Raw genomic sequence first — 27,315 nt, forward strand, 5'->3', positions numbered from 1 at the left:
TGTGACTCCTAACTTATGCAGCAAAATACTGAAAAGCAGCAGAAATATTTTGTCACGCTCTGATCGCTTTTCGAAAACAAGCCCATAAAAAGTAAATACGCGATTTAAGATTTCCCTCCCACTTTCCTATTCCAGGTACGCGCCTACCTCTAAGGAGTTAGTTATTTCTAAGCTAGTTACTTCTAATTAGTTATTTCGACTCATATTCACTGGGTCGCCTCCAGCACATCTCCAATCTCGTGGAGGTTTAAAACATTTCAATTGGCTTCTGAACTCGGCAGAACCCAGAGACATCCCTCCCCCTTCAAAAGCAAACCAGAGGCTTTTTCACTCCTCAGTTATTTTTCAGGTTCTGTGCTCAGCTCTGCTCCCATCACACATTTTCCCTGCCTACAATACGGCCAAATTTCACAGCTCAGAAAACACATAGGAGACAACTTGAAAAATCCTATTCGTTCCTTTTCTATTGTGGGAATTTTCAAAGCCTCTCGGATTCGTTGGGAACCTTTTCCACTGCTGCTTTTCTGAGCAAGAGAAACGTCGCTATCAAGGATGTTCAAAGTCTACATTTTCTCTTCCGCAAAATCTGCACATTATAGTGATACCTTCAGTACAAAAGCAGCATAAATGACAGTACCATCACTACTTTTTTAAAAAAATCAACCAAATGTGATTAAGAGACAAATAACACATAATTTGGTCTTAATTAGAACGCAGCCCAGCATCCCTTTGCACCAATAGTAAACCTTAGCAACAGGCTTTAAAAAAGCACAAGGAAATAAGACCTAACCTTTTGGGACTTAAATTCACATCAGCTGTTTCTGTCTGCTGATTTTGACCCTTTTGTGTGTTTGACAAAAGTGAAACACAACCACTGCCTTACACGTTTTCCCTGTTATTTAAGAAAACTCCTAGAGTTTCTTATTAAATATAAAAATTGGTTTTCTCCCACCGCCAAAATAGTACCTGCACTCCAAAAATGCAATGCAATACCGGAATTATATAATATAAAATATCGTTGTAAAAGTGACCTTCGATAACAAAACCTTTAGCTTGTGGAACTTCCTGCGTGAAGGCCACAGTCTTCTGAAAATGCTTTTAAATACTTTTCCTTAATAGGCAAAGATCATGTTTGTTATTTCACAGAAGGTAAACACAAGCAGAGCGTTGGTAGCATATAAAATATACAAATCTTCATTAAAGACGTGGTATCGTTGACCATTGAAGGTTGACTTCACACAGCTGAGGAACATTAAAATATAATTTACTAGAGCTCCCACAGATTGATATAAAAACTACTTTATGCACTTAAGTAAAGGGCTGGAGCGGAGCAAATGGACAAAAAGAGAGACCTTTATACGTGTGTTTCAATGTAAGAGTGAGTGTGTGCTAAGGAGGCTATAAGTGCATCAACCTCAGACGAGCCATTAAGAGAGTCCCTCGGGGTGCTGCTTTGATAGATGTCCACGAAGAGATCAAGGTACATTTGTTTCCATTCTTGAAAGTCTCTAGACGTCAAAGCCGGATTATCCAGAACTTTATCTATAATGGCTACTTCTCCTTCCCTGGCCTGTGAGAGAAAAGGAGCAAGCAAAGAGTCAGTGCAAAATCGATCGCATGGGTGGAAGGAGAGAATAGAGGCAGCAAACTCAAGCCACGGAGCCCCTAAGAGCAGGGGGCCTATCTGGCCGCTATATGACCGCTCGCAAACAGAAGCCCTCCCTACCGGGTGCCACACATCACCCCGCGGGGCAAGGGCTTCCCTCGCCTTCCCCAGCATCCTCAGAAACGCTCCCTATTACCCCTCCTCGCCCCTTGTTCAGCTCACGAAAAAGCAAGCCCTGCGCTATTTACTATTAGCTGCTTGCATTTCTCAAGATGGGTTTCACATGACGAAGTGCCATCTGTCTGCTCTTCTCGATCAGCACAAGTAATACTGCGTGGGTGCGTGGGACGCAGACAGATGGCCTCTCGCCCGCCAGCACAGCTAAGCCTTTTTTACCAGGCTTGTCGTGGGGCCATCTGAGCGCTACATCGCAAAGGCTTGCGCGAGGACCCCCACGTTAATGATAACTCATCTTCATTAAAGACCCGGTGGTTGAGATGGGCTGGCTGGCTGCAACCTCCTCCCACCACTGCAGTGGCAAGAAGAAGGCAGAAACGGGTCAAATGTAACATAGCTGCTGGTACCTTCTAACCCACCATCGAGGCAGGCGATGTGGCTGTCTCACAGTCACTGGCTGGTGATTAGTTTACTGAGAGATGACGGGCAGCTGGTATGGATCACAGTAAGCCTCTGATAAACCTTTAGCCACTGGTGGTCGTTGCAAGCGGTGGAAGGTGGATGCGCCAGACATCAGCCTTGGAAACACAACTAATACACAGGTTTCCAGCGCTGCTCCTCTGTGTAGGAACGGTACGGTCACCAGCAGCCTCTCTTCTGTCCTCCCCGCCAGGCGGGTTTCACACTCCTCATTACCAACTCACATTTTCCATGTCCCTGCTACGAGTATGTTAAATCTTTCTGGGAAGCATGTTAAAGGGAAATATTAAGCTGTGTCAGCCCACGGTGGTGGGAGAGCGCCAGAAGGTCAGAAGTAAGAGATGTGACCCATAAGGAGCGGCCAATTAACGCTGTGCACTAGAATACTCATTTTCAGAAATGGAGGTGCAAGCCGAGACTGACCAGTGGAAATTAAACCATGGGAACTCCCGATTACGGTATCTCCGCTTGACCTACCATAACCCGCTTCTCACAGATTGTGGCTGGTGCCCACACCTCTGCACTACCAGCCAGGCGGCTCATATGCGCTGGCAGGAGAACGGCTTGGTGTTGTGTCACAGGAAGGAGAGCAGAGGGGTCTTTCACTAAAAACTTAAATGATGGAAGAGGGAACCTACGGACAGCAAGAGCTAGAAGCAATTTGGAGGGCTGTCTCAGGCTACTATTAATTTGGATAAATTCGAGGACAGTTCAGAACACCAACTTCAACAGGCCAGTCCAAGTGGTTGCATTCCGGAAGGAGAAATCAAAGGCATGGATAAAAGGCAAGAATAACTGATGAGGTAACAGCAGTAGCTACCGGTAGATACGACTACCAGCAGTAGAGCAGAGGTGGAGCTCTGGGCTAAAATGAAGCTAGAAACTCACTATGCGTTACCATGATGCCATCGCAAAACCAGCACGTGTCACTCTACACTGTTGCTCTACGCACAGAAGAGCAATTATCGGTCTTTGGTATTTGCTACCACTGCATTTTCAATTATTGGTGTCGTGTACTTTAAGAATGATTTCGGCTACTCGAGGTCCAAGCAAGAATGGCGACAGGTTTAGAGCCGCCGGGTCAAGGGGATGCGCTCTTTTTGGAACTCCCTGGGGGAAAGCAATTCCATTTGTAAGAAGCCATTGGCACGTAGCTCAGGTATCAATAAATGCTAACAAGAAAGACAATGAAGCATGGCAGCAAGCTGCCGATAGTGAACCGCAGTTTTGGTATGAGTGATCCCACCACGGTGCAAGAGCACAGTGTGAACCTCCTGCCACCCCGAAAAGTCTGAGACTACTGGGATTTTGTTTCAGTTTCTCAAGCTTGCACACGTCTTGTGGAAAGCACATGGATCTCGACTTTTTCTGCCAGCCTCCCCTCCTGTAAAGATTCACATACCCACATAATACTACAAGTAGTAGTCGCCTTCAATGAGACGATAGGGTGCAGAAAGTTAAGCACGCGTAAGATTTTTTCAGGATGGGAGCCCCACAGCATGAAAATAATATTGGTTACATGCTTCTCTAGGTGATGGAAAACTAAATTAATTAATCTTGATAAAGTCCTCTGATGAAAGCTGTTACAAAATCCACTGTACAATTATCTAGTGACTTAAAATGTGGTAATTTAATATAGTTAACAGGGTCCCTGGGGAAATCCAGCATATTGTTTTCTGAAAACTCTATCAAGGCAGAATTGAAACTGCTGTAACAAACAAAGAAGCTGACAGGGAGGCTAAATGAGCTGTGGTACATTTAGAATAACCATAAAAATCTTCAAATCTGTCATTACCGCTATCTGTTTAATCAATCCTACTGATTAAATACAATGATCCTATTAGCTTACGCAGAAAGCAAGCACATCGTTTCCTCCTGGACAAGCCCAGCAATCGGGAAATAACCAAGTGTTGCAAAAGGTAGTGCTCCCTTCCGCAGGGCTGGCTTCGCTTCGCTTTAGACTTGGGCAATTACAGAGAGAATGCGTTTTGGTAAAATGAAAATGTTCAGGGACAAAAAAGGGATTGAGGTTCCCTCGGATAATTTGGTGTCAAATTCTGTTAAACTAGCTAGAGGAGGAGCGGCTGACTGAGATTTTATCTGCGCAGAAATAAAAACTGATCCCCTGACTTCGACTGCTCTCCCGAGGCACATTTGTCTCTGCTTTGTGACCAGCGTTTCCCCACGTCTCCCTTGCTTCACACACTAAGTTGAGCCTGGACTCCAGCTGCGCACAATTAATCTCCAAATACAATACAGTCTGATCCAACCTTGGGGCAGGATTTTTCCTCCCTCTTTTATCTCACCTTTAAAGTGCTTTTCAGAATTCGCAGCTGGTGCAGTTTTTCATTGACTACTGGATCGCTACATCTCTTTATAAAAGATTTCTTATACTCCAGCTTAGTGGAAATCCGGTATTCTCCTAAAGGAGACAGGCTGGCCTGCTCCAAGGCTCTGTACAAATCTTGCAAGGAGTCTGCTGTTTTTTCCTCTAGAGTTTCAACTGTAATGAGAAAAAGGAAAAAAAAAAAACAGAGGAAAAAATTGAGAAAGGAACAACGTATCATTAACGTGATTATAGGAAAATCTATCAAAAACCTATGCAAAACGTTTAACAGGTTTAACTAGACCATAAGGAGAATGTTTCACACCTGCTAAGTTCCAGAAAATAAGTGCTGTGATTGTAGCTGCTCCTTCTTACTAACTATTGCTTTCAGGATAAAGGGAGAAAAACTTTCAAGAATGCGAAGCCTTGACCCACAAAGAAAGAAGAAAAAAAAGAGAAACAGTGCAAGGTGTAGTAATATTACAGTGACATACTGTCGGAAATCACATCTCTAGTATTGCAGTTAAATATGCTGACGACTTTGTTATTACAAGGAAGGGGAGCCCTGGAAGCATCCTGCTGAGGAAGGTGATCAGGGATCGGATCTTGGCCCGAGAGCGCTGATATGGCATTCGAGATTATATTTATGATGGTGGCCTTGGAATGACCCATTTTCCTTCCTAGAAAAGCCCGCTTCTTTTTGTCTCATATTTTTCATACTCCAGAGTGTTGTTCAATTGTCACTAATACTGTCACTTAGGGTGTTTTTTTACTCTATTGCTAGCTGAAGGATCAGCAGCAGACTATGGACTGGACGTAAGAGCGCGTTCATGACAGCCTACCCAGCAGCATGGCAAACCAAGCCAGAGCTGTCTGGTTGGTCTATTTATTTATTACAGGTTTTAAAAGAATTGTTTCAACTAGTCCTGGGAGCAGTTTAAAGGAAAAAAATAAAAAAGAAAGATTTTGTTTCTTTTCAAAAAAAGTCAAGCAAAGGCTGGGGATGGAATGTTACTCTGATATGAGCGTTTGAGATGCTTCATTCAGAAAGCATCAAAACATTTCAATTTCTCACGCACCATTTCTCCCAGAATAAACTGTTCGATGACTCCGTACAAACCTGGGAAGTGCCAGTGACGTGCCAGGATGAGCGGAGTGGTGCCCAGCAGAAGCCCTGGGGCAGCAGCCAGCCAGCGGGGCAGGCAGCTCCGTCCCTGCTGCCCCTCGCACACCGACACACCTGTACACACAATGGCCCATGGCCGCCTGCGCACAGCCTCCCAGTTGTCTCCAGAGCCCTTGGGACCCTCCCAAACAGTCCCGGCTTTCACAGTGGTATATGTTTTCCTGGCCCAAGCCGCCTGTGTCCTCAGGATGCTTTCATGAAAGCTCTTATAGGAAGGCTACAGCTCTTTGGTTGCAAGCGTCACTTTTATCCTGTGACTGAGCCTGCACCAAGACACAGCCATCTCCACTGGCTGAAAGTTCAGCACGTGCTGAAGTACCCGTAAGTAGCGAACCTCAGTCTCCTCAGGTGTTCAGAGAGCTTTTTATCGAGCACCAACAGGGAGGACAGCTCGTATTTAGCAGCGACATTTCTAGCCTCCCAGGAGCCACCCGAGGCAACCTCTCATTGAAGCCCACACCATACGGCAACTACTCACCTCGGGCTCAAGCAAGAACTGTAGAGACCCAAGTTTCCACACCCCACCACAAAAAGCGTTTGCATTTGTATAGATCTTTACACAAACAATTTTGCAATCAGCAACTAATCTAGCTATAGCTCATATTGGTTTACTCCTTTGCCCTTTTTAGGGGGCGGCTGTTTTTAGAACACTCTTTTCTTCTTAAGAGATATGGAAGTGAAGAAGGGTTAGAGGCTTTTTATTGACGGAGGTGTTGTGAGTCTGTTCCGAGCTCCCTAAGCCCTCCCATTGTCTGCTACCCTGCTTGGAGGGGGGCTTGAAGGGACTGTAAGGGGTGGCCAGGACTTAAAGAAAAATAGAAATGAGATGCACTGTTCTTTCTTGTCGATTTCTTTCTTATTAAAACATCTCATGTGTTAAAGGGCAAAACATTCAGCAGCTGAACACTTAAAGATTGGTTAAAATCCCCCGCGGTCTTGATTTTTATGCTTTCTTAAAAAGTCCCTGCAGCAACGAGATCAGATGTTTGGGATCTCTCTATCAGTGCGTATCGCTGAACACTGAAGTCCACCAGTCTGACAGCTGGGGAACGGGAGTGATTTGCTAAAGGGCAAAGAGAAAATGCCCACCTCAAGCTGCCAGGGAAGTATTTTATATCTGTTTCTCTCTTTCTCTTATCGCTTGTTATGCACAGCAAAAAAGATCTTTCGTCTGGTCTCTTTTCCCCAGCAGCATTGCCATGCTGTAGCCTCAGGGGAATAGAGGAGGGAAAGTCTGCTGAAGAAGACAGTCAGTGCTTTGACTCCATGTCGTCTGAATTTACTTTGCTAGGGTGATGTAGAACCTTGACCAGCAACCAGCCACCATGTCCAGGCTTGCCATCAAAAACCCATGGCTTCCTGAAACACCAAAGGTCCCCACCATGGCAAAGGACAATGTTTGGGTTCAACCCAGAGGTTCAATCCTGGATGACAAGTGCCTTTAATGCACCTGGAAGGCAGCATGGTCCGTGCAGGTTCAAACGCTGGGCTGGTGGGCTTGTGCTGCCCTCCCTCCCCGTGTCGCCAGCCTGGTGGTCTGCATGGCTGGTGCTCTTCACGGCTCATCTCCTTGGGCAGGCAGCCGCTGCTCAGCGTGGGCCTTGGGGAGACTGCCACCAGGGGATTCCTACCCTCTCCCCATATGGGAACAGCTCTGAGGCTGCATGGGAAGAGGCACAGGACTACAGGCGCAGGACGCGGGCAGGGTTGGGCAGCAGAGCTCTGATGGCATCAGCACATCACCTCCACCCAGCTGGGGCTGCCTCCCCCGGCTCCGTCACCGCCTCGGTGCTGTAGTTATGAGCGGCGTGCAGAAAAGGGGATGGGATTTACTATAAAGGAAAGAGCGGAGAAGAAAAACAGCAGGTCCCTTCCCGGAAATGTCTCGCTGCTGCTGGGGCTGGGGAAGCACAAACGGGGCAAAGCGCCGCCTTGTTCCACCCACGGCGGGGGAGAAGGCAGTGGGCGTCGCGCTAACACATCCCAAATCCTTAATATTTTCCAGAGAAACACTGAAGGTGGTGGTAGTGCTGCTTTCAATGGCTCTCAGTAGGCGGGAATGAGATTATACACAAATCTCCCCTCCCTCACCCTTCTGCTAAAGGCTTTGATTGATTTCCTGTAGGTGCTGGTGAAACCCTTGGTACCATAAAGCATCGGAGGTACTTGATTAGATATACAGCTGAGCTTAAAACATATTTTCTTTTTTTAAATTGGTGGACTTGTATGCTAGTCATACTGTTACAGCAGGCCTGTCTCCTTAAGGAAGAATAAGGCCTCAGGGTAATGCCTTGTTTAAGTAGAAAACGTGGCCTAATGGGATTCGTGGATGACCTCCGACCAGCAGGCAACGCAGCAGGTTGTTTTTCACCCCCACTTGGCCGCTGAGTCATGGGTCGCATCTCCCCCGTTTCTCTGCACACACTGTCAGGTGGCTGTTTCCACCTCCTACTAAAATGAGGGGCTCTTCTCTGAAGCAGTAATTTTGTCGCCCCCTCCCCCCGCCCCGAACCTGAACAACTGTAACTCTGGAGCCAAAATAAAGCTGCATAAACTCTGCAGCACACAGGATCTAAATTCAGAACCGTATCTTCCAAATACAAGAATATACAGGTACTAAATTTTGTAACAATGAATCTTCTGCTGTCTCTTCAAGTGAATGGAAAGCCATTTGCACTAAATTCAGGAGGTAAAGAATACATCAGTCTAGTAAATGACATGTTATTATTTTTCATTATTCTGCTTTCCACAAGAAAGAGTTTCTGAACTTTTTGTACTCTGCCCTCGCTTCTTAAAATGACGTAGATATTTGTTATCTACTCTCACATTTTCTCAGGAGAGGGAGCTGGAGATTGTGGCCGGGTGGGTGAAACTCTACGAGGTCAGGAATGGTTTGGGTTGTTGGCATTCAGGAAAAGCTGGTGGGATTTCTTACACTGTGCTGTCATTTGCTGTTGAAAAGAGCATTCCCTGAGCTCCATGATGTAAACACCTCTAACTGTAACCACCTCCTGGCTCCGCCGGGCTATTCATCTTTCCATTATTTCCCTCTTATAAACCAAGATCCTAGGAGCAACAAAGAAGAACATCAGGCACTTGAATGAAAAGTGACCAGAGAGTAACAGTTAACATCGGTATTTACATGGATCGGTCCACGTAAACTGATGATTCAGGATGACGGTACTGAATTAGGGCCATGCAGAAGGCCACCATTGCAACCCAGCTGGCTGACTCATTGCTCTCTGGACACAAAGAATCTCTAGGCACACACTTCTCATAAATCTGCTCTAAATATATGGAATAACCTCTAGTAATTTTCAGTGGAGGTTCCTGTGCCTCTGTGACTCGCTTTCCCTATAAAAGCTGAAGCCACTGGAAGCTTGCATGGTTTTCCCCTTTCAGTGAGGTACCAGAGGAACCAATGATTGGAGACTGTACTACCCATGCAAGGATAGTACAACACAGTTAATCACAAATTTTGTCACCCACTGTGCTGACAAGGTCAGATTTTTCAATGGTTGACGCTCTCCTTTGAGGCCCCTTTGTGCTTTGGCAGTGCCTCCTAACGCCACTCAGGCTCACCCCATCGTCTTCAGACTCCTTGTCATGACTGACAGACACCACTGCCACCCTGATGGCGTTCTCCATTTTTCTGCTATCCTTTTTTTGCTACCTTTGCAGCATAGTGACCTGCTTTCCTTCGTTGCGCAAGTCCTCTCATGCCCGCCCACTCCTCTACTTGCAATTAGCCCTGAATTTGAACAAAATTACCACCCTCTGTGAACCCTGAGAAAGCCGAGCTGCTGCAAAGTCTGCGACAGAGAGCGAACGAGGCACAAACAGTCAGACTGAAATCCTCCGGCTCTGCTGAAATTTAAACTCCCATTTTCATTCCTTTTGGCGAGCTCACTTTCTCTGGCAGAGGAACCAGCTCAGCTTCCTCAGGACCTTAAGGAGGCAATTTTGTTAGAATACATCACTAATTATGTTACTAAACAGCTGCATATGTTATTTCCCCCCTACAACTCCCAAAGATTTGCTTCCAATTTGAGAGTTACACCTTTCTGCTTCACCTTTCGCATAGGGGAAAGACCTACCTGAAGCCTCCCAGAGACTTTGTCTGAGCGTCAGTAAGCGTTCCACCAAAAGAGAGAGCATCCCTGGCCTCTGGGAAACGGTCTCAAACTAGCTAAAACAGGCCCTGATGAACAAATCTCTGGGCTGGTTTTTTTGTCTTCCTTTGCCTTCTTGACCCTGTGGCATCTTTGTCGGGAATGCAGAAGCTTGTCTGCCACAAGCTAACTAGTAAGCGATATAATCCCAGGACCGACAAAGAGTTTTGTAATCTTCCAATGCCGCAACATGGTGGCTGTGCCACGTCTAATTAGCAGGGCTATCAAAACCTGCCTGGTCCTCCAATGGTTTCCCTGGCAGGCAGTGCAGCAGACAGATGTCTGTGGATCCCTCGGGAAAAGGAGGCGTCCCGCAGCAAACTCTTGAGCCCCAGCTCAGGCTATCGGCCAGCCCAAGCATGCTACCAGGCAGGCAGGGGCAGGGGACGTAACATGACCGCAGGGTCCAGCAGCCTGGCTGGGCTTGTAAACCCTGGGGAACAGTCAGGAGAAAGACAGAAGGGATCTTCCTATGTTTAAGGTGAGAAAGCGACAGGATGGAAGGAGACTGGAGGTGGGTTTTAGCTGTGTTGGAGGGGAGGAGAGGAGAGAAGAAATCCTCCAAAGAAGTAGGTGTTGGTTTCTCAGTGCAAGGCTTAAATCCATCTTTGCTGCAGTTCAGGTTAATCATTAGAGTCCAAACCACACAAGAACGAGACATCTCAAATGCTTATGATGCACAGCAACAGGAATTACAGCCGTTTTTTACACTATTACCGACTGAGCTAGGTATTTCCTTTCCCCCCAGACTACAATCTAAAAGGAACGAAATGGTGAACTCAATGAAAGATTTACAAGGAGAGAGTGTCTGCACAGCTGTGTGCTGTGCATGAGGTCACCCCTCTGCACAGGTATGGGGGGAGCCACGGTGCCAAATTGGCAAATCGGCTCCTGGTAGGAAAACGCTGTAAGTCACGTCCCTGATTACTGAGAAAAGGAAGCAGCACCGCAGTGTTTAAGCCTGGCATGGTACAGCAGGCAGGAGGGGCAACAAGATGCAGTTCAGGTCTACATGGAAGCCAGCTGCTCAGCATCTGCTCTGGGGAATACAGAGCAGATTTCCCTGTTAAAGCACAAATAGAAACCTGTGTCACCTCCTATGCCACGATATGGCAAAAATCAAGGCCTGACTGGGCCTGCGCGTATATATATTTACACACACGCATGTGTATACATATACACGTATATATTAATGCTTTCCAGGAGTGAAGGAAGGTTTAAGCAAAATGAAGAGCTGGGGGCTTCTCATGCAGCACCTGGCCTTTGCAACGCATCTCTCTGTTATTCCGTCCCTTTGCCTGCGCTTCTCTGATTTGTGTCATCATCCATCCTTTCTGGCCCTGTGTACCTGAAAGTGCAGGACTTCCCCCAAAGTCTTGAGTCAAGGAAGGGAGGAGCTTGTTGAAAAACAAGCTTTGTGTCTAGCAAAACATTAGCGGCTGGAGGATCAGAGAATGAGTATTAAATTTGCATTTTATACCATTCTTTCCTCTAAAGAGGAAGTATTTTTGGGTTACTAGGACAGCTGTACACAGCTTCTGCTCTCTCCTATTATGTACACCTGGAGGCAAAAAAGCTATTCCCTAGAGAGGGTGTTCACTGAAAGCACCAACACAACAGAGCTCTGCGATACGCTGGAGTTTTCCACCCGATGGTAGGAGGCTGCCTCTCCTCTCACACGCATGAGCATAAATTGGTTTCTTGAAATGAACTCTGCAAGCAAGTGGAAAACTAATCTCCCACAGGACAGATTTCTGAAGGTATTTCAAGCATTTTCCACTACAACCAAGTTCAATCAGTAGCAGTTAGGTACCAAAATCGCTTTTAAAAGATCGGACCCTAGCCTTTGTAAGGGCTGGGAGATGCTACACCTTTGCTGTGGCACCAAAGGGCTAATTCCTTTTGCGAGCTGTTTATGGCACTAGTGGTTTTCTTTTTGGATTGGCAGATCACTGCGAATCTCTTTTCCTCTCAGGTCACCCTTCTGGTGACATCTGAATGATAAGCTGCCTACACCTCGTCACGGCCTTGTGAGCCACTGCTGCCCTGCGGACTGCAGCCTGTGAGCTGGCAGGCCCAGCCTCCGGGCTTCATGGGACGCTTGAGCTGGTCCTGCTAGAGGTCTCACGCCCACGTCAGTCACCTCTCTGCAGCTTTCCACGCAACTGGAACTGCTTATTAAAAACAGCTGACGCTACACTCGGCATTAAAAAAAAAAAAAAAAAAAAAAAAAAATTGATCCTCAAGGTTCCTCCCTGCAGACCTGCGTTGCCGTGCTGACAGTAACATTTAGGCATTTTCAACATCCACTTAGCAGTGAAGCAGAGGTGCCAGCAAATGGGTTAGTATGTTAGTGAGAAGGGACAACACAGAAAGAGGGAATAATTAGCTCGCTCTGTTTGTGCTGCCTCTTGACAGCTCTCACACCCCCTCACATGAGCATCACGAGAAGCTCCTTGTTTGCTCCCAGGCCTGCTGTTCCATGAGGTTGTATTGGTGGGCTGTGATTTCCGAGAGGGCCTAAGGAGAAAGATGAAATAACTCCAAAGCTTCCCAAAGTAACAGGGAACTCTGATCAGCGGCAGAACTTTCTGGCAGCAGTGTTATAATTGCATCCTTTGGTATTTGGACATGGTAATCTACTCATTAGGTTGCCTATGAAGAGATCGGTTTAGCCTTCATCTGCTGAACAGATTTTAGTGACTCTTTGGGAGAGTTTTAACACGATGAAATAGGATATCCTGACATTTTTCCGTGCCACACATTGATAGAAGTGCTGTTTAATTTTACCACAAGCTACCAATGTAGAAGTGAAATAAACAGAGCAATTACATTTTGATGGTACGCTTCCCCTCAGTCCCCGCAGTTCAGAAACAATGAAAAACTTCTCATATTTATGAGGTAAGCCAGGAGCTGAAGCAAACTGGGTAAACTGCTGCCCGTCTGGGGATGCTGTGACTTTTAAATAGGACGAGGAGCTCCCTACGGATACATCTCGCAAGCAATATATGGAAGCACTTACTCCTTCAGGAAAATATTTTTTCACAAACCTAAGCTGTTACAGCACACAAAGTTGCGAAAGGTTAAGTGACAAATGATACGGACCCAGCGACATTACTCACCAGTCAGAATCAAGCCACAGTCACGCTTGCACAACAGCAATGCCTGTCAAGGTTTAAGGGCTTGGTACCTGAGAGCAAGCCTGAAGGGAAGGGGCACGTGTTCCACACCCACCGAGAAAATGAACTCTACTTCAGGCTACATCCCTTATATAAGTTTGCTTACTTATATGAAAGCGTTACACCCAGAGTGGAATTTTCGAAAGCACTTGCATCGCTGAGGAATTGCAATCCTACTTCCAACATGAAAGCAACATGCCAAATTAGTGTGGGCGGGGGCCAGATATTAATTTAACAGCCAGCTCAGTTAGCTCCGTAATGCACTGCGGTCTGCTGGGGAAGCACCTCCCGAGGCTTTTACGAAAGGGGCCTAAAAACTTCTGAAAACATTATCCCAGAAGATGTCACATTTATTCAGATACTCAGATTTATTATTGGATTTATAATTGCACATGTTATGATAGCTGCACTGATTAGATTCCAGACTAATTAATCTGCACCCTGATTTACATGTCATTTATGTAGGGTACAACACTGCCAAATATTAAGCACCCCCTGTCAGCTGCTGAATGCCCATCACACCACCACGGTCTGTAAGCACCGCACAGAGTTCAAAGTACCTTTGAGAACAAAAGCTATTACCGTGACAAGAGAAATGCAATACCATGCAGCTTTTCTAGACATTACTCATGTCATCAGATGTCATAATGAACTCATGAACATGTATGCACCTTAACATAAAGCGCTCTCTCAAAACCGGCACGAGAGTTGTCACAGAAGAAAGGTCCGTTCCCCATCCATTGGGCAGAATGTGTTCGCACACAAAAGCAACAAGAGAAAGGAAATGAACATCAGCCCTGACAAACAATGGTTATGCAAAGGCAAAACTGAAGATTTGCTGGCTTATTTCCTTTATTAAGCCCAAAATAACACCTTCAAAGAATCCTGACTTCATGAATAAATCAAATGCCTTCATTAAAGAAACATTTACTGCCATTTTCTATACTTTATTTTAAGGCATACAGAAAAATATTTAACAAATGTGTATGCAATTAAATGCCGGGGACTGCTAATTACAGCCCTTCTGAATGCCTCTGCAAAACAAAGATACTCAATACAATATGTTAGAAAGGGTGGGGAAAAGAAAGAGAGGAAGCTGAAGACGATCTAATTCATACTAGCGCAGATATATGCTGGCCTTTGACTGCGAGCAGCAAATAAGCCATCAGCGTAACCCCAAATGGCAGCCAAAGGACATTTTAGAGTCACATCTTTGCTTCTGCTTCTCTAATTCATTTCCAAAACATTTCACTTCTAACTAATTATGGAATTTAATGACAGAATGTAAAGGACTGGCTGGGGTTGCAGGCCATTCCAACAAGGTTTTAATGACATATCCTTCAGGTTGCAGGATCTTAATGTACTTAGCAGTGATTTATCAGCCCTGGCAGAGGCAGATACTTCAAAGGCAACCTTATATAAAAAATAAATTCTGCCTTTGCCAAGCATCGGGAAGAGCACTAAATTAAATTTAAAAATCAATTCCTACAGACAAGAGAGTCGTAAAAACTCAGTGGGTTTGTCTATTTGGCCAACAGGCAAAAATTTATGACAGTACAGTTTCGTAATCAATAATAGCAATACAGTGTATGTTTTTGATTGGAAAAAATTAAAGATGCCAAAACAACATTGCTAAATATTTAGGCCAATTTGTGACAGTCCCATTGAGCAGAAACACAAAACATGCATTTTGATGGATTTCCAACTAGTTTATGTCATACTATACTTTTTATTTTTCAAAAAAGAATATTAAAACTATTATAAGCTTTGTCACCTGCTATAAGGCAGAATGATGTAATTTTATTCACTGCACATTTCCTGTTTGTGAGGCAAAAAAGCATAATTTACTTCTTTATAAAAGGGAAATATATATAACTATATATATATAATTTTATTGGTATTAACATAATGCAATACCATACATTGAGCAAACAGAAAGAAAACATTTCAAAATACATTTTTTAAAAGTATCTCCCCATAAGATAGTATGAAATATCAAGTAATTAGCATTAACATTATTACAATACACCCTTAGCCAAATATATTAAGGAAAATCCACATTCTAACCACAGAGATAGAGGCAAACATCAACCCATAGGGGACCCAGAACATAATGATAAATACAATATCTGAATCTACTTCGAGTGACATCCAGACAAATACTGGCCCCAAAGCAGCCCTCTGGAGTCTGGGTGTTATATAGAGAATACTTTGTGCCTGCTTGGCCAGGCAGCATCACTCACATGTTTAAGTCCTAGAAGATAAAGAGGAACCGAAGAGTTTATCTGCAGAGTCTAATAAATCTCAGCGTGAGGTATCTTCTCCGTCATCGTCCAAACCAGTGTCAGTGTACCCCTCTGGTAATTCTTTACAAATCATTAGATAAATGGAAGTCTCCGAAAGGTCTGTACATACCTCCACTTGACAGAATACACTTAGTTTAGCATGACACAGTAAGGTGATTTCCTTCACTAACGTGAAGTATGCTTAAATGACACGACTCTGCCTGGTTGGCCTGAACAGGTTCACTGGAGTTCAGTACAAGCAACACGGTTTTACAGTTACCATGGCTGAATCCCTCTTTAATTCCTCGAGGTCTGCAGAACCAAACTGAGTGACATCAAAGCCCTTCCCCTGCCAAGACCCTCTTCCCCTTCCGTTCTCCCGTGCGGGGGGCAGTATTTTCTGCAAATGTGCTCCGTGTAGACTGGATCTGAGTTTGTGCCTAGTCCCATTGTGGAAAGGGTGCATTCTTCAAAAGACTGGCCATGCCCTTTGACACCTTCCTGGAGGCCTCATATCCAGGCATGTGGTTGTCTATGCTTTAAACAGGTCTGTTCTCTGTTATAAACATCAAAGTTATTCAAGAAGAACTGGCTTTCTGAACGGAGGCCATTAGGTTGCTTGCAAGAGGCTGAAGTTGAGTCTCCGTCGTGCCAATTCGCTAATGATAAGTTTATCAACCTTTGAGTCCAATCGGTTCAGTGCCAAGAGAAGTGGATCCCATTTGACATGGAGAGGTGCTATCAACTCTCGCAGTGTATTAGCCTAATATGATAAAGCAGTGATACAATATGTTGAAAGAACTGTGATGTGCCATTATTTCCATATCATATTAGTATATTAGAAATACTATCATGCAAACAAGAGCAAATAGCAAATCTGGCATACAGTAGCAGCACTACAGAGCTTTTCGAATCTGCATGCAGCTATGCTCATGAGGACAGAGACATGGCACTGTTCTGCTATTACACCTTGCTCCATTAGAATATCCATCCCTGAAGCAAAAGAGGTATTTAGGGCAGAAAGTTATATATTCTCTCTTTGTGGATATGCTTAGAAAAAAAGAAAAGAGAAAAGAACAGAACAAAGACCATTTAAAAAACCCACAATAAAACAAGAGAACAATACACATCCTAACCAACTTGGGTTGGTCTGCTTTATGTTTAAAGGACATTAGCTCATTTGGAAGCGCTGGAAAAGGGTCACATGAATGAGGAGAAAGGAAGCAAAGAATGTGTCCCAAATCCACCAAACGTGCTACAAACACAGAAAAATATCCTGTTGGCAACTTATGCGTGAACTAGAGAAAGAGGTGGCACAACACAATCTGGCTCCTTTCGTTATCCTAGCTGACAATCCAGCATTGTGCAACGTTGGGTGAAGGATAAGACATGGAGCTAGGAAATCATGTGATTTGGAAACCACACTGACATTACATACATCCAAAAGCTAGGGCTTGAGAACTCGAGAATCTTTGTGGACCTGTGTTAGCAAAGAAAAGAGAAAGAGAGAGGTGGAATAAACAGCATACAGCTAAGTTGTTTACTTAGACTTTCTGCGTGGATCGTGGTCTCTGCACACAGGGCAGTTTCAAAAGCCCGGCTGCTCTCAGTACATGCCCTATTCTATCATCTACTACACTTTTTTGTAATAAAAAAATGAAACTTTCAATGGATCTTGAAATCCATCGTGATTTTATATCCCAGATACGAAAAGCTGGGGGATGTTTTGTTGTTAAAAAAAAAACACTTTGGGAAAGAGTTCAACTGCGCGGAATATAAAGATGTACAAATTAATCCAATTTAACCGATGAGACTTGTTTATCCCTTGTTACAGAGATTGTTTTTGTTGTTTTTTAAAAGACAGGATGAAAAAGGAAGGAAAATATCAAGCATTGCCATTTTTACTCTTGAGCATATCACAAACGGTCTGGAAAAGCAGAAAAGAAATGTTGTCTCAGTGACAGAAGGCACAAGGTGGAAAGAATCCCAGATGGAAACATCGGTGCCATTTACTCCACCCACGGCAGCAATTGGAAAATGAGTTTCCAGAGAGGCAGAGGGTTAGCACTGCAATACGGAACTCAAACCGAGTTCAGCCTCTCCTCCACTGCTGAGATTTCCCGGCGACTCTATGCGTCAACAGGGAGAGGAGGAAGAAGAAGGGAGAGGAAAACAGTTTATATAACTAAATCCTAAGTATAGCAGGCGAGAGAAATTTTTACATAACTTATTGTTTAAAATAAGGAACATTTGATTCTACAATCAAAACGAAAAATAAACCAAACCAAAACCAACCCCCAAACCCCTGACAAACAAAAGGCCAAACCAGCACATTTCAGGACTCATGGGGTTGAGGGAAGGGAGACTTCAGTAGACTGCAAAAGGGAATGTTTTTCACATTTCATCCTGTTTTTCTTTTTATAAAGACTCACAGCATTTAAAGTAAGTCTTGGATTTGCTTAGAAAAAGGCACTACGTGAAAGAGGACACTGCCGCCTCATATGTATCACTTCTGCAGCTTCAGGAGATCTTGTTGTCTCATGGATGTTTTTCATATAACTTTATCTCTAAAAATTCAGGAAGCTTGGTTTCAAAGGTCAGGCTTTGGTGAAAAAAACTTCCCTTTTTGTGAAACAAGGTGGCTATGAAATAAGGGAGGGTTACTGAAGTTAGGGCAAGGGCATTACCTAGCAGACGCCTATACCCAGCTCTTCCACACGCCCTGCTGAGGTTGGCTGGGACATTGTCCTCTGTGTCTATGGAAGAACTGTGCTGCCTTCAACAGGTGGTGGAAGAGGACCATTTTATGTGCCTAAAATGCAACTAAATTTTGCATTAGAAGATGACTATTTCTGAAGCAAAACTGGTAATAAGACATGCTTTTGAAAAGGCCATTCAGCAATATTGCTAAGGCCATTACAGGCCTATCATGAAACACTGGTAATTCTTTGGTGTCCCAGTTTGGATTAGTCACAATGGGCATGAACGGCCTTTCATTAGGATCTCTTAAGATAAGTGGTAGCATACACTGTCCTATTTATAGGAAGGTGACTACAATTAACAGGCACACTTGGGGGGCTTTTCTGAATAGATTCGCTTATTATTTTACTATATCACTCTTACTGATAGTAACCAACTGTAAATAGTTCCTATTAGTGTAGATGCACATTAAGAGTTTAGAAATTCTGCTTTTTGGTAGTAAAATTATTTTTCCTTATCATTAAGCCCACATTTTTCTTTCTGTATCACTAGCATTAGCAAAATGATCTATGTAAAAAAATCTCTAGCATACGGTTGCCTTTCTAGTTAAGGTTTTTTAAATTTGTTTTAAAGGAGAACAAATACAAATAACAAAGAACAAATAATGTGGTTTTGGATGGATACTTATCAACACTACAATTTGTGAAACTCATGAGACTTGCAAACATTTTGAAAAATAAACCAACTGCCATTCACATACAAAAATGAATGCAACCCTAAGAAAATAATGAAGTGAACTTACTGCATTTATCAACTAAATTATGTTTGCATTATGAGAAGAGCTTTACGGCAAATGACTTCCCCAGAGAGGTTACAGAAGCAAAACTGCCTGCTATAAATCTCCGCGTATTTCTTCAGCTAATGCAATCACATAAGATGTGGAGAATCTTACGTCCGAGCAAACCTGTAGCAGTTACCCATCGAAAGTGGCGGTGACAGAATGCATCAGGGCTGGGACCAACCCGCCAAGCAAGAACAAAGGGATGCTCTGCAGGCCTTTCCAGGCATGCCAACACGTCTCAAAAAATGATAAAATGTAAGCAAAGGGGAGGAGAAAGTTCTCACCTGAGAGAAACGTTTGAGTCGCAATCAATAAGGTCTCAAAACGGCTCTCACTCAAGATGTCTTATGTAAGGAAAGGGGCATAGAAGGTGAATCAACTATTTCTTTTTCTCTTTGAGGCCTATTTATAAATAATGAAGGCACACCAGCAGTCACTAACAAGAGGTAATTTAACTTCGGCTTTTCACTTTGATGTCTTTTTTAATAAAATGCATAACGTTTTATCGCTGCCGCATGAGAGTACGCTTTCTTATGAATGTTCACATTATATGTTTTGCCTAAACAGACTACAAGATGTCTGATTACTAAATGGTATGTTTATGCTAAATTTACTTTTCAGAGAAGGGGTAGGTTGAATAATAGCAAGTTAATAAACTTACTTTCGAAATAAGTACTCAAGTTTTAGAAAAGGAAAACTGGAACCGTCTTTTGAATCTCTATCCTTTCCTTCATTTGCGTCCTATTTTGTGTATATATTTCTACATCTGACTTTCATGAGAGATACAGAAGAACTTTGACTAGAAGCTCTTTCCTATTATCTAGTCCAAAAATGAAGCACATCTAGTTGCATATATTCCCCTAAAGATAAATACTACGCATGAGTAATCAGGCTCTGAACAGGAACGAACGCCAACACTGGGGAAAAGAAATCCCTCCCCGTGTACCTCAAACTACGACCTGGCTGTTTCTGTTCTATGTCCAATGGCAGATCCGTCTCCGTCCTTACTAGGGAAATGCCTCAATGCTATTTGACACAGAGTCCTTGCAAGAAATGCGGGCAGATCTACAAACTGTCCACTGCTCAATGATGGGAAGCTCCTACCATCTTCAGGACTGCTCAGGTCTCAGAGACGTGCCACGCAGACACAAAAAGGAGCTGGTATAGAGCCTGGCAATGAGAGCACCTGACGAAAGAGGGCTTCGATGACACACCCAGTGCAGCCCCCTGACACTACACTCCAAAGCAGCGTCTCTGCAAGTTACCCTGTAAGAAGCCAGGTAGATGAGGAAGCAGTAGCAGGAGCCACTCAGTGCTCCTCTGGAGATTGAGTTACTGCAGTAAAGGGCACTGCATGAAACAATGCTAACCCGGGAATATGCTATCTACAAATAGCAAATTCCAGTTTTCCCAACATTACAGTATGTGCTTTAGCATCTCTCATGTCCTCACTGAGCTAAAAGTGACAACAAAGGAACACCAAGAGCACAAATGTGATATGAGAAAGCACCACAATGAGGAAGGGGGACGGAGAGGACAGGTGATTGTGTCAGACCACGTATAACCTCCAGCATCTGCTCCTGCACAAGTGCTGCACTTGGCCCCACAAGAAGAACGGTGCAGGGGAAAATTATGGGGCTCTGATCCACAGGGATTTTTCCTCCCACTTACCACAGTATTTCTAAGCCTGCAGATATATCCCATTTCTCCCAATTTGCACTTCATATACTACAGTCATTGCTAAATAACCCTCTATCTGCTCAGTACTAAAGAACTAAATATAAAACCCCAAACAACAAAGTAAGCAAAACCCCTACCACAGTTACAATAAAAAGCACCTGGACAACTCAAAATTCATAGTTAAAGTTGTCTTACACAGGCCAGCACCACACCACTAATATCTAATTAGTACACAGAATAATATTATTCTCTGTATGATCCTGTCTTAAGCCGGGCACATGTATGCTGAATCATATGTAGCTCATACCTCATGTGCAGGGAAGACCTATAAGACCTATGAACTCATTATGCTTTCCTCCAGACCATTGCTTTGGCTTGCAGCTGTGGTGTCTGACACTGCGCTGTCCCCTAGGCACAAATGCAGATGTCACACCAGTGGCACGTGTGGCAGCGACCTTCATTCAAAGCACTCTCTCTGCTCCGCGAAAGCCACCTCTGAGAAGAACAGCCATGGACTTGGAAGCTTGAGGAGACAGACCTCTCAAGCATTTCTAACCCTTCTTTTTTGCACTACCTTCTGCTAAAGTAATGCCTCACACAGAAACATCAAGGATGAAGTTAACATAAAGAATATGCATTTGCTTCACGAAGACGGTTTCTCTAAATGACAAGAAGCTTTTTGACAATGCCACTAGAGCCCATATATTATTTGCTATTTGTTTATGGAGGTTTTATTAAATGATGAACTTTCAGCTTGCCTGACATAAGGATATGATAAGGATAATACCAGGATCAGTAACTAAACATCTAATGAAGGAGTGCCATCCACCCATAAGGACCTCATTTTTGGCTGCTTTCTGGTGCGTGTGTTGTGTTTTTTTTTGTTGTTGTTGGTTTTTTTTTTTTTTTTTTAATGTAGCATGTTAAACTGCCAAATTACTAATTCTTCTGATATTACTATATTATATTCTTACTAATTCTGCCCCTCCATATTAGCGATAACTCATGGTTATTCTTGTGCTGTACAGGTGTCTCTCTAATATCTGTAAAACTCTCTCCTTTAGTTCATTACTGGGGCCTCAGAGGAGTGATGCTTCACAACTCCATGATGGAGCAGTTTTGTGGCTCTGTCAGAAATCCACAGTTATTTTTCTAGAGCAGTTTGTTTTGTAACCATTGTAAACTAATACACTGAGTTGCTCCCAGACACAGAAGGCCCTCTAATTTGGGATGTAAACAGAGAGACTGGATAAAATATGAAAAAAAAAATAAATCTATTGTTATTGGTACGAAGAGAAAAACACCATTCTTTTGGAAGGGAGAAAAAGGCACACAGTTGCATAACCGTGGTCAGGAATAAAAAGAAGCTGGCTGCATTTCTCACATTTTATATATGTTCAGAGGGTGCTAGATGTAAAAAGGACTTTAGCATCCCACTGGGCCATTTATGATTTCTGAGAATGTTGTTCAAATTTCTGCGTATTAGCACTCCAATTGCTGGATTACACTGAAACTAAGTTACATGTGTCTGTGACAAGAGTCACCCCAGAGAAGTCAATGTTACACCCAAAAGACAGGTACATCTAATGGGTTGCTTTCAATCCAATTCTTAGTACTATCACAAGCTAAAATTAGCCAGGCTACGATTGTAATGGCATATAAAGCTCAATTTAATCTACCAAACCTCCTGCATAGTTTATACTGAGAACTGCTTGAAAAGACATGTCTTTTTTCCTGACCACAAAGCGGGAACTGTAGTTCCAGTGTGTTGCTCTGTGAAATAGTTACTATAGAGCACAAAAATAGGAGTTAATTTTCCTGAATAATGCTTTGGACTTCAATCCTAAACCAAAAAGTAATGTACTAATTTTTTGCATTTGTATCAACAAAATTTTAAACAAGGAGTACTTAAGGAGAACTGATCCTATTATCATAACACTATTTTCTATATCATCTTTATCAGCAGCATATTTCTGGGAATTTTTATACATTAACTCATTCGGGGCTTTAAAAGCCAACAGAAATGTATGGCATATTATAACATGTCAAGTTTAAATTTACACAAGGAAGTTTTTAACTTCAACCAGTAGAAGCCATTTTAGATAAAGAACACTTTAACAGCCCACCAGCAAGTAACAGAATTGCTCTTTCTGATGGTGCCTTCCATACTGACACCAAAAATACCAATACACTGACACAATCACTCACACGACTAAATAACACACGGCCAGACTGTCATCTCCCCACTGCCTGCCCACATCCAAGGGCAGAGAACTGAGGTGCTGCTCCTGCCACAGCTGCTGACGACTGCAGCAACTTTCCATCCCGGCTGAGGATCTCTCCTCCGAGTGGGTCAATGAGACAGATGACATAAACATTAAGTTATTGATATCAGACCGTGTGGTTAAGGTAAAATGAGCAGACTGAGCAAAAACGCCATCTTCCTCCTCACGCCCTGTTCTGCTGAGGCTCTTGAGCAGCTTTTGCTAAAACCTCCAATGTGAATGGTGTGAAAACCCACCCAGTTAGGGAAAGCTGGGAGGGAAGATGATGATGATTATTATTATGCTCATGTTGAGATATTTTAATCAAAATGTGAGCTCACTGGAGAAGCACACGCACAAAACAGACTGTGTTATTACTCATCTGGCGAGGCCATTCAGTGAAACGTTGACAAGTCCCCCTGGCTGGCTGTGCTACGTATAACAAAGGTATCCCCTTCTCTCTCCTGACATACTAGCACGTTTGATCTGTTAATCCAACTTGCCTTGATTGTTCCCAGGCAGGTCGTATGGTTCTGCTCCAACTCTATTTTTCATTTAGTCAGGTCTTTTCCAGGCTGAAGGAGGACCACATTTAGGGATACAATTGCTATCAGACCTGAAACCCCTCCCTCAGATCATCAACCTGAAATATGCTGCACAAAATTAGCATATAAAGAAACTACTTTTAGAAACCTTGCTTCTAATTAATTTGGTTTCCATACAAAGAAGGCAGAAATCACCTCTCCTGTTTTAAAACAATGATTCACCTGCTTTCTCAGGTGTTTACAGTGTCCTGAAAGCCCATCAGACCAATACAGCAGTGAGCTCCTTGTTTGGCTGCAGTGAGTTTGCAGATACTTGGGAATATAAGATGAAGAATTAATGATAAAATGTTTCACACCTGGTAGATACTGAAAGCATATATTTTCATCTGGTAAATTTAACATTTATCTTTTATGAGAATAATTATCTCTACTTAAAAAGCTTGCACAGAAAGGTTTTATGTAAGGTTTCCTTCTGGCAAGCCAAACATTGCTATGTTTTTTTGCTTATAATTACTTGTATATTTTTAACGTGCAAGAGCTGTTTTCAGAGGTGCTCCAAATTTTTTGTAAAAAGTATATTCTAAGCCTATCATATGCCAAACAATGCCCTCACCGGTGTAATAAGAGAAAATCAGAGTTGTACAGGGATTTCATTTGGGTAAAGGCTCCTCTTATAGGAGTCAAATGCTGAAAATGTCAGAAGTTCCCCGGTGTATTTCAACTCTAAAGATAGCAACAAACAAAAAAAATTAAATTATTTTGAATCCCTGAACATGCTGGAGTGAATATGATCTCTTTAATTGGACAGTATCTCTTCAAGTCTGCTAAGAAAGCACTTCTATACACAATTTAGGAGGGGAAAAAAACCCAGCAAACTAATCAAAGGAGTCTTCTGTCATATCCCCTGATGTATGCAAGTTCCTGGTTAAATACTCATTCAGAAAACCACAAGGCAGCTGTTCGTGGAAAGGGATGATAAAAGGCATTTGTCAGACTGGTCAGGAAGCCCAGAAAAAACTTGAGGAAACCATGCCAGGGTTTCATGGCCACGCAATGCTCCGCTGTGGGGGAGCCCTCAGCCCTGCTGTCCAGCCTTCCTCTGAAATCCAGGCACCTACCAAAGGCCCTCTTGGCGAGAGAGGTCATGGTGCGCCCAGCAGTTAAATCTCCTGATTAAGTTCCTGGTGCAGTGGGGATAACCAGGAAGGAGTTACTCCTATACTTCCATCAATTCCTACTCTTCCATTAATTCCTTCCACCTGTTCTTCAGGTTTTACCCTCAATGATCTTTGTACAAAGGTACAAAGACATTGGTGTGAAAATTCATTGCTTCTCATTAGCTACCTCCTCCCTAATTTGTCCCCAAGCATGTCCAAAACACAAAAATGCTTCTGTCACATGTGTTTGATGAGGTGCAGCTTCCATACTTCCATATAACAATATTGTTTCACAGAAGAAATAATCCTTCATTGAACAGATTTCAGCACCAGTACCCAATTAGGGCACTGGTTATCTTCTCCTGCATGTCTGAGCCCTTCTCAGGGTGGGAAGACAAAGCCCTGCTCCTGCCTTAGCACCCCATCCTGCGGGGCCAAAGGCAATACTCCTGAGCCCTGGGAAGACCCACTGTCCTGGGATGATGGAGCAGTGCACAGGGCCCACCAGGACGGCCACGCTGGCACCCAGGTACCAATTTCTCTTTTCCTACAGCAGCTCAAGTTCCTCCACTGGCATGAACCATCAGAGTTGCGTTGGAGACAGGCACTTCTCAAAACCTCAAAAACTGCCAGGTAAGAGTGCCTTTCCCTCAGAGGATGGTCAGCCAAAGCAGGCTTGTCTTGAGGGGTTTCTGCTGTCCAAGTGTCTTCTGTCTGACCAGTTACGTGCATGGTCACTCCTCCTCTGGGCAAGCACTAGCACAAGCTGGTGGAAATATTCCCGGCAATTCACTATTCGCTCCTGTTTCAGTTTGCTTAAGTGTGCTTCATCAAAATATCATCACTAAACAAAGAAAATATTAGCATTTCTACAGCCTGAAAAAACACAGAATATCATGCAACTGAGCTCTGTTCTTATCTCACCATAGCAATCTCCCTCCTCATTGAGTGTTTCCTCAAGCTGCTCAGTTAGCTATGCCTTTTGCTAATTTCTTTTGGTAACTATATTGTCTTTTTTTAGTTTCCTTCTCCTCTGCAGTCTTGTATGTGAACAAGCATTACACACTCTTTTCATGCCCACATACATCAAAACTACACCTTTTTTTTTTTCCTTCTCCTATAAGGCAGAAGCATCTTATACCAAACAGTTTCCATTAGTTCTCTTCTTGGATTGCAAAGCCACAATTGCAGAGAACTTGTTAAAAATAACACATCAGCTTCCAAAGAAAAAAAGAGAACTTGGGAGGTTTGGCTTCTACTTCTGAATAAATACAGAAAATAGCGGAGATAAAGCAGGCAAAAAATAAAATGAGACAGTGTAAATCCCTGATGTGTCACACACTGGAGGTTGTATAGTGCTATGGCCTTCTCACCTCAAAAAGCAGTATTGAGAAAGGCAGAGACATGGGCTGCTAGGATTACTGGTGGTGTGAAAGGTTCTTCCAGCAAGGTGTGACTGCACAGTCTAAGACCATTCAAGACTTGGTCATCCCTATAAACAAAGGGTATGTAAGAGAGGTCTATATAATTATGAGCACATACATGCACGAAGTAAAGAGAGAAAAGGTTGATCATTGCCTCTTCCAGTAACAGGAGTATCTGAAAGTTTGGGTGGCAGGTTCAAAACTAACCAAAAGAGATGCTTTTCTCTCCAGCCTGGAGTTAAAATGTGCAACTCCTTGTTGCCACATCACGGAGTTAAAAGTACACCTGAGTTCAAAATCGATAAAACTGTGTTGTGGAAGAATGATCCATTAAGGGCTACAAGTAAGACACCTTTAACTCTTCCCTAGAAGTATATTTTTAGGCACTGTTCAAGGCAAGCTAACTGGGTTAGGTGGAATATGGGGCTCAATGCTCTTTGGTGCAATCACTTGCACTTGCAGGTTTGGCTTGTTTTTTTTTTTTTTCTTTTTTTTTTTTTAATGCAAATACCTCAGAGTCTGAGATCTGATACAGAACTACACCAATCAATGTTTTGGACAATTCTTACTAAGCCCACATCTGCTGTGCAGAATGGAAATGTTAGATTGCAAGATGAAATAGTAAAAACAACAAGCTTAGTGAGTTTTTAATTTTGTAAGGATTTGGTTTTTTGGAATAAAGTAAACATCCCTCTTAGAGAAGCTGCGTATCTTATGGCAATAAGCTCACTAATTTTCCTGTACGACATCAGGACTTGCTAGTACAAGAGATATTCCAAAGAGGCTTTACAACATTAGACTTGTCACTGATGCTTTTATAATTTGCTGTGGCTTGAATTTATGTTCATCTTCCTCAATGTTTTTTTATTCCAGAAATACAGGTGGAGAGGTTCTGGAGAAATTATCCTGGTGCAACAACATGGAATTAGGCTATAAATTTATCTTTGATTTATTTCATATCTTTCACAACTAGGGTAAAAGAAGCACAGAAAACAAGATTGCTTCTGGAAAAGAGACCCAAGGAAAATAATTTTGAAATACACATAGATCACACTACCTTTTATAGTGTCCTTGCTTTTATCTGATATAATAAAGACTTTACTGTAGTTACAGAGTAACCACAAAGTTCACTGTATATTATATGATACATCTATTCAACAACTCTGTGGAAAAATAAAAACTTTCTCAATTTAAGTTTTGTATGAAAAAGTACATGAGAAGGTAGGAACGAACAAGAATTTATCTGTTCTTGTTACATTATGGTGTGATAGGCACCGTATCACAACAACTGCT

The 27,315-nt window shown here is 43.0% G+C and overlaps 1 protein-coding gene across 4 annotated transcripts in view; it reads right to left on the reverse strand.

Moving 5' to 3' along the window:
- Positions 1–846: 846 nt before the first annotated feature.
- The window catches only part of CNKSR2 (connector enhancer of kinase suppressor of Ras 2), a gene marked incomplete at its 5' end in the record, with an annotated part of 219,304 nt that continues 192,835 nt past the window's right edge, over positions 847–27,315 (reverse strand). For all 4 annotated transcript variants that reach the window (XM_082491745.1, XM_082491744.1, XM_082491743.1 and 1 more), the window contains 2 exons: positions 847–1,570; positions 4,570–4,766. In XM_082491745.1, coding sequence (XP_082347871.1) covers positions 1,355–1,570; positions 4,570–4,766 — 413 coding nt within the window. In that variant the 3' untranslated portion in view covers positions 847–1,354. The remainder of the gene's footprint in view (positions 1,571–4,569; positions 4,767–27,315) is intronic.

Source organism: Vanellus vanellus (assembly GCF_965231255.1).
Source record: "Vanellus vanellus genome assembly, chromosome: 1".
NCBI lineage: Eukaryota > Metazoa > Chordata > Aves > Charadriiformes > Charadriidae > Vanellus > Vanellus vanellus.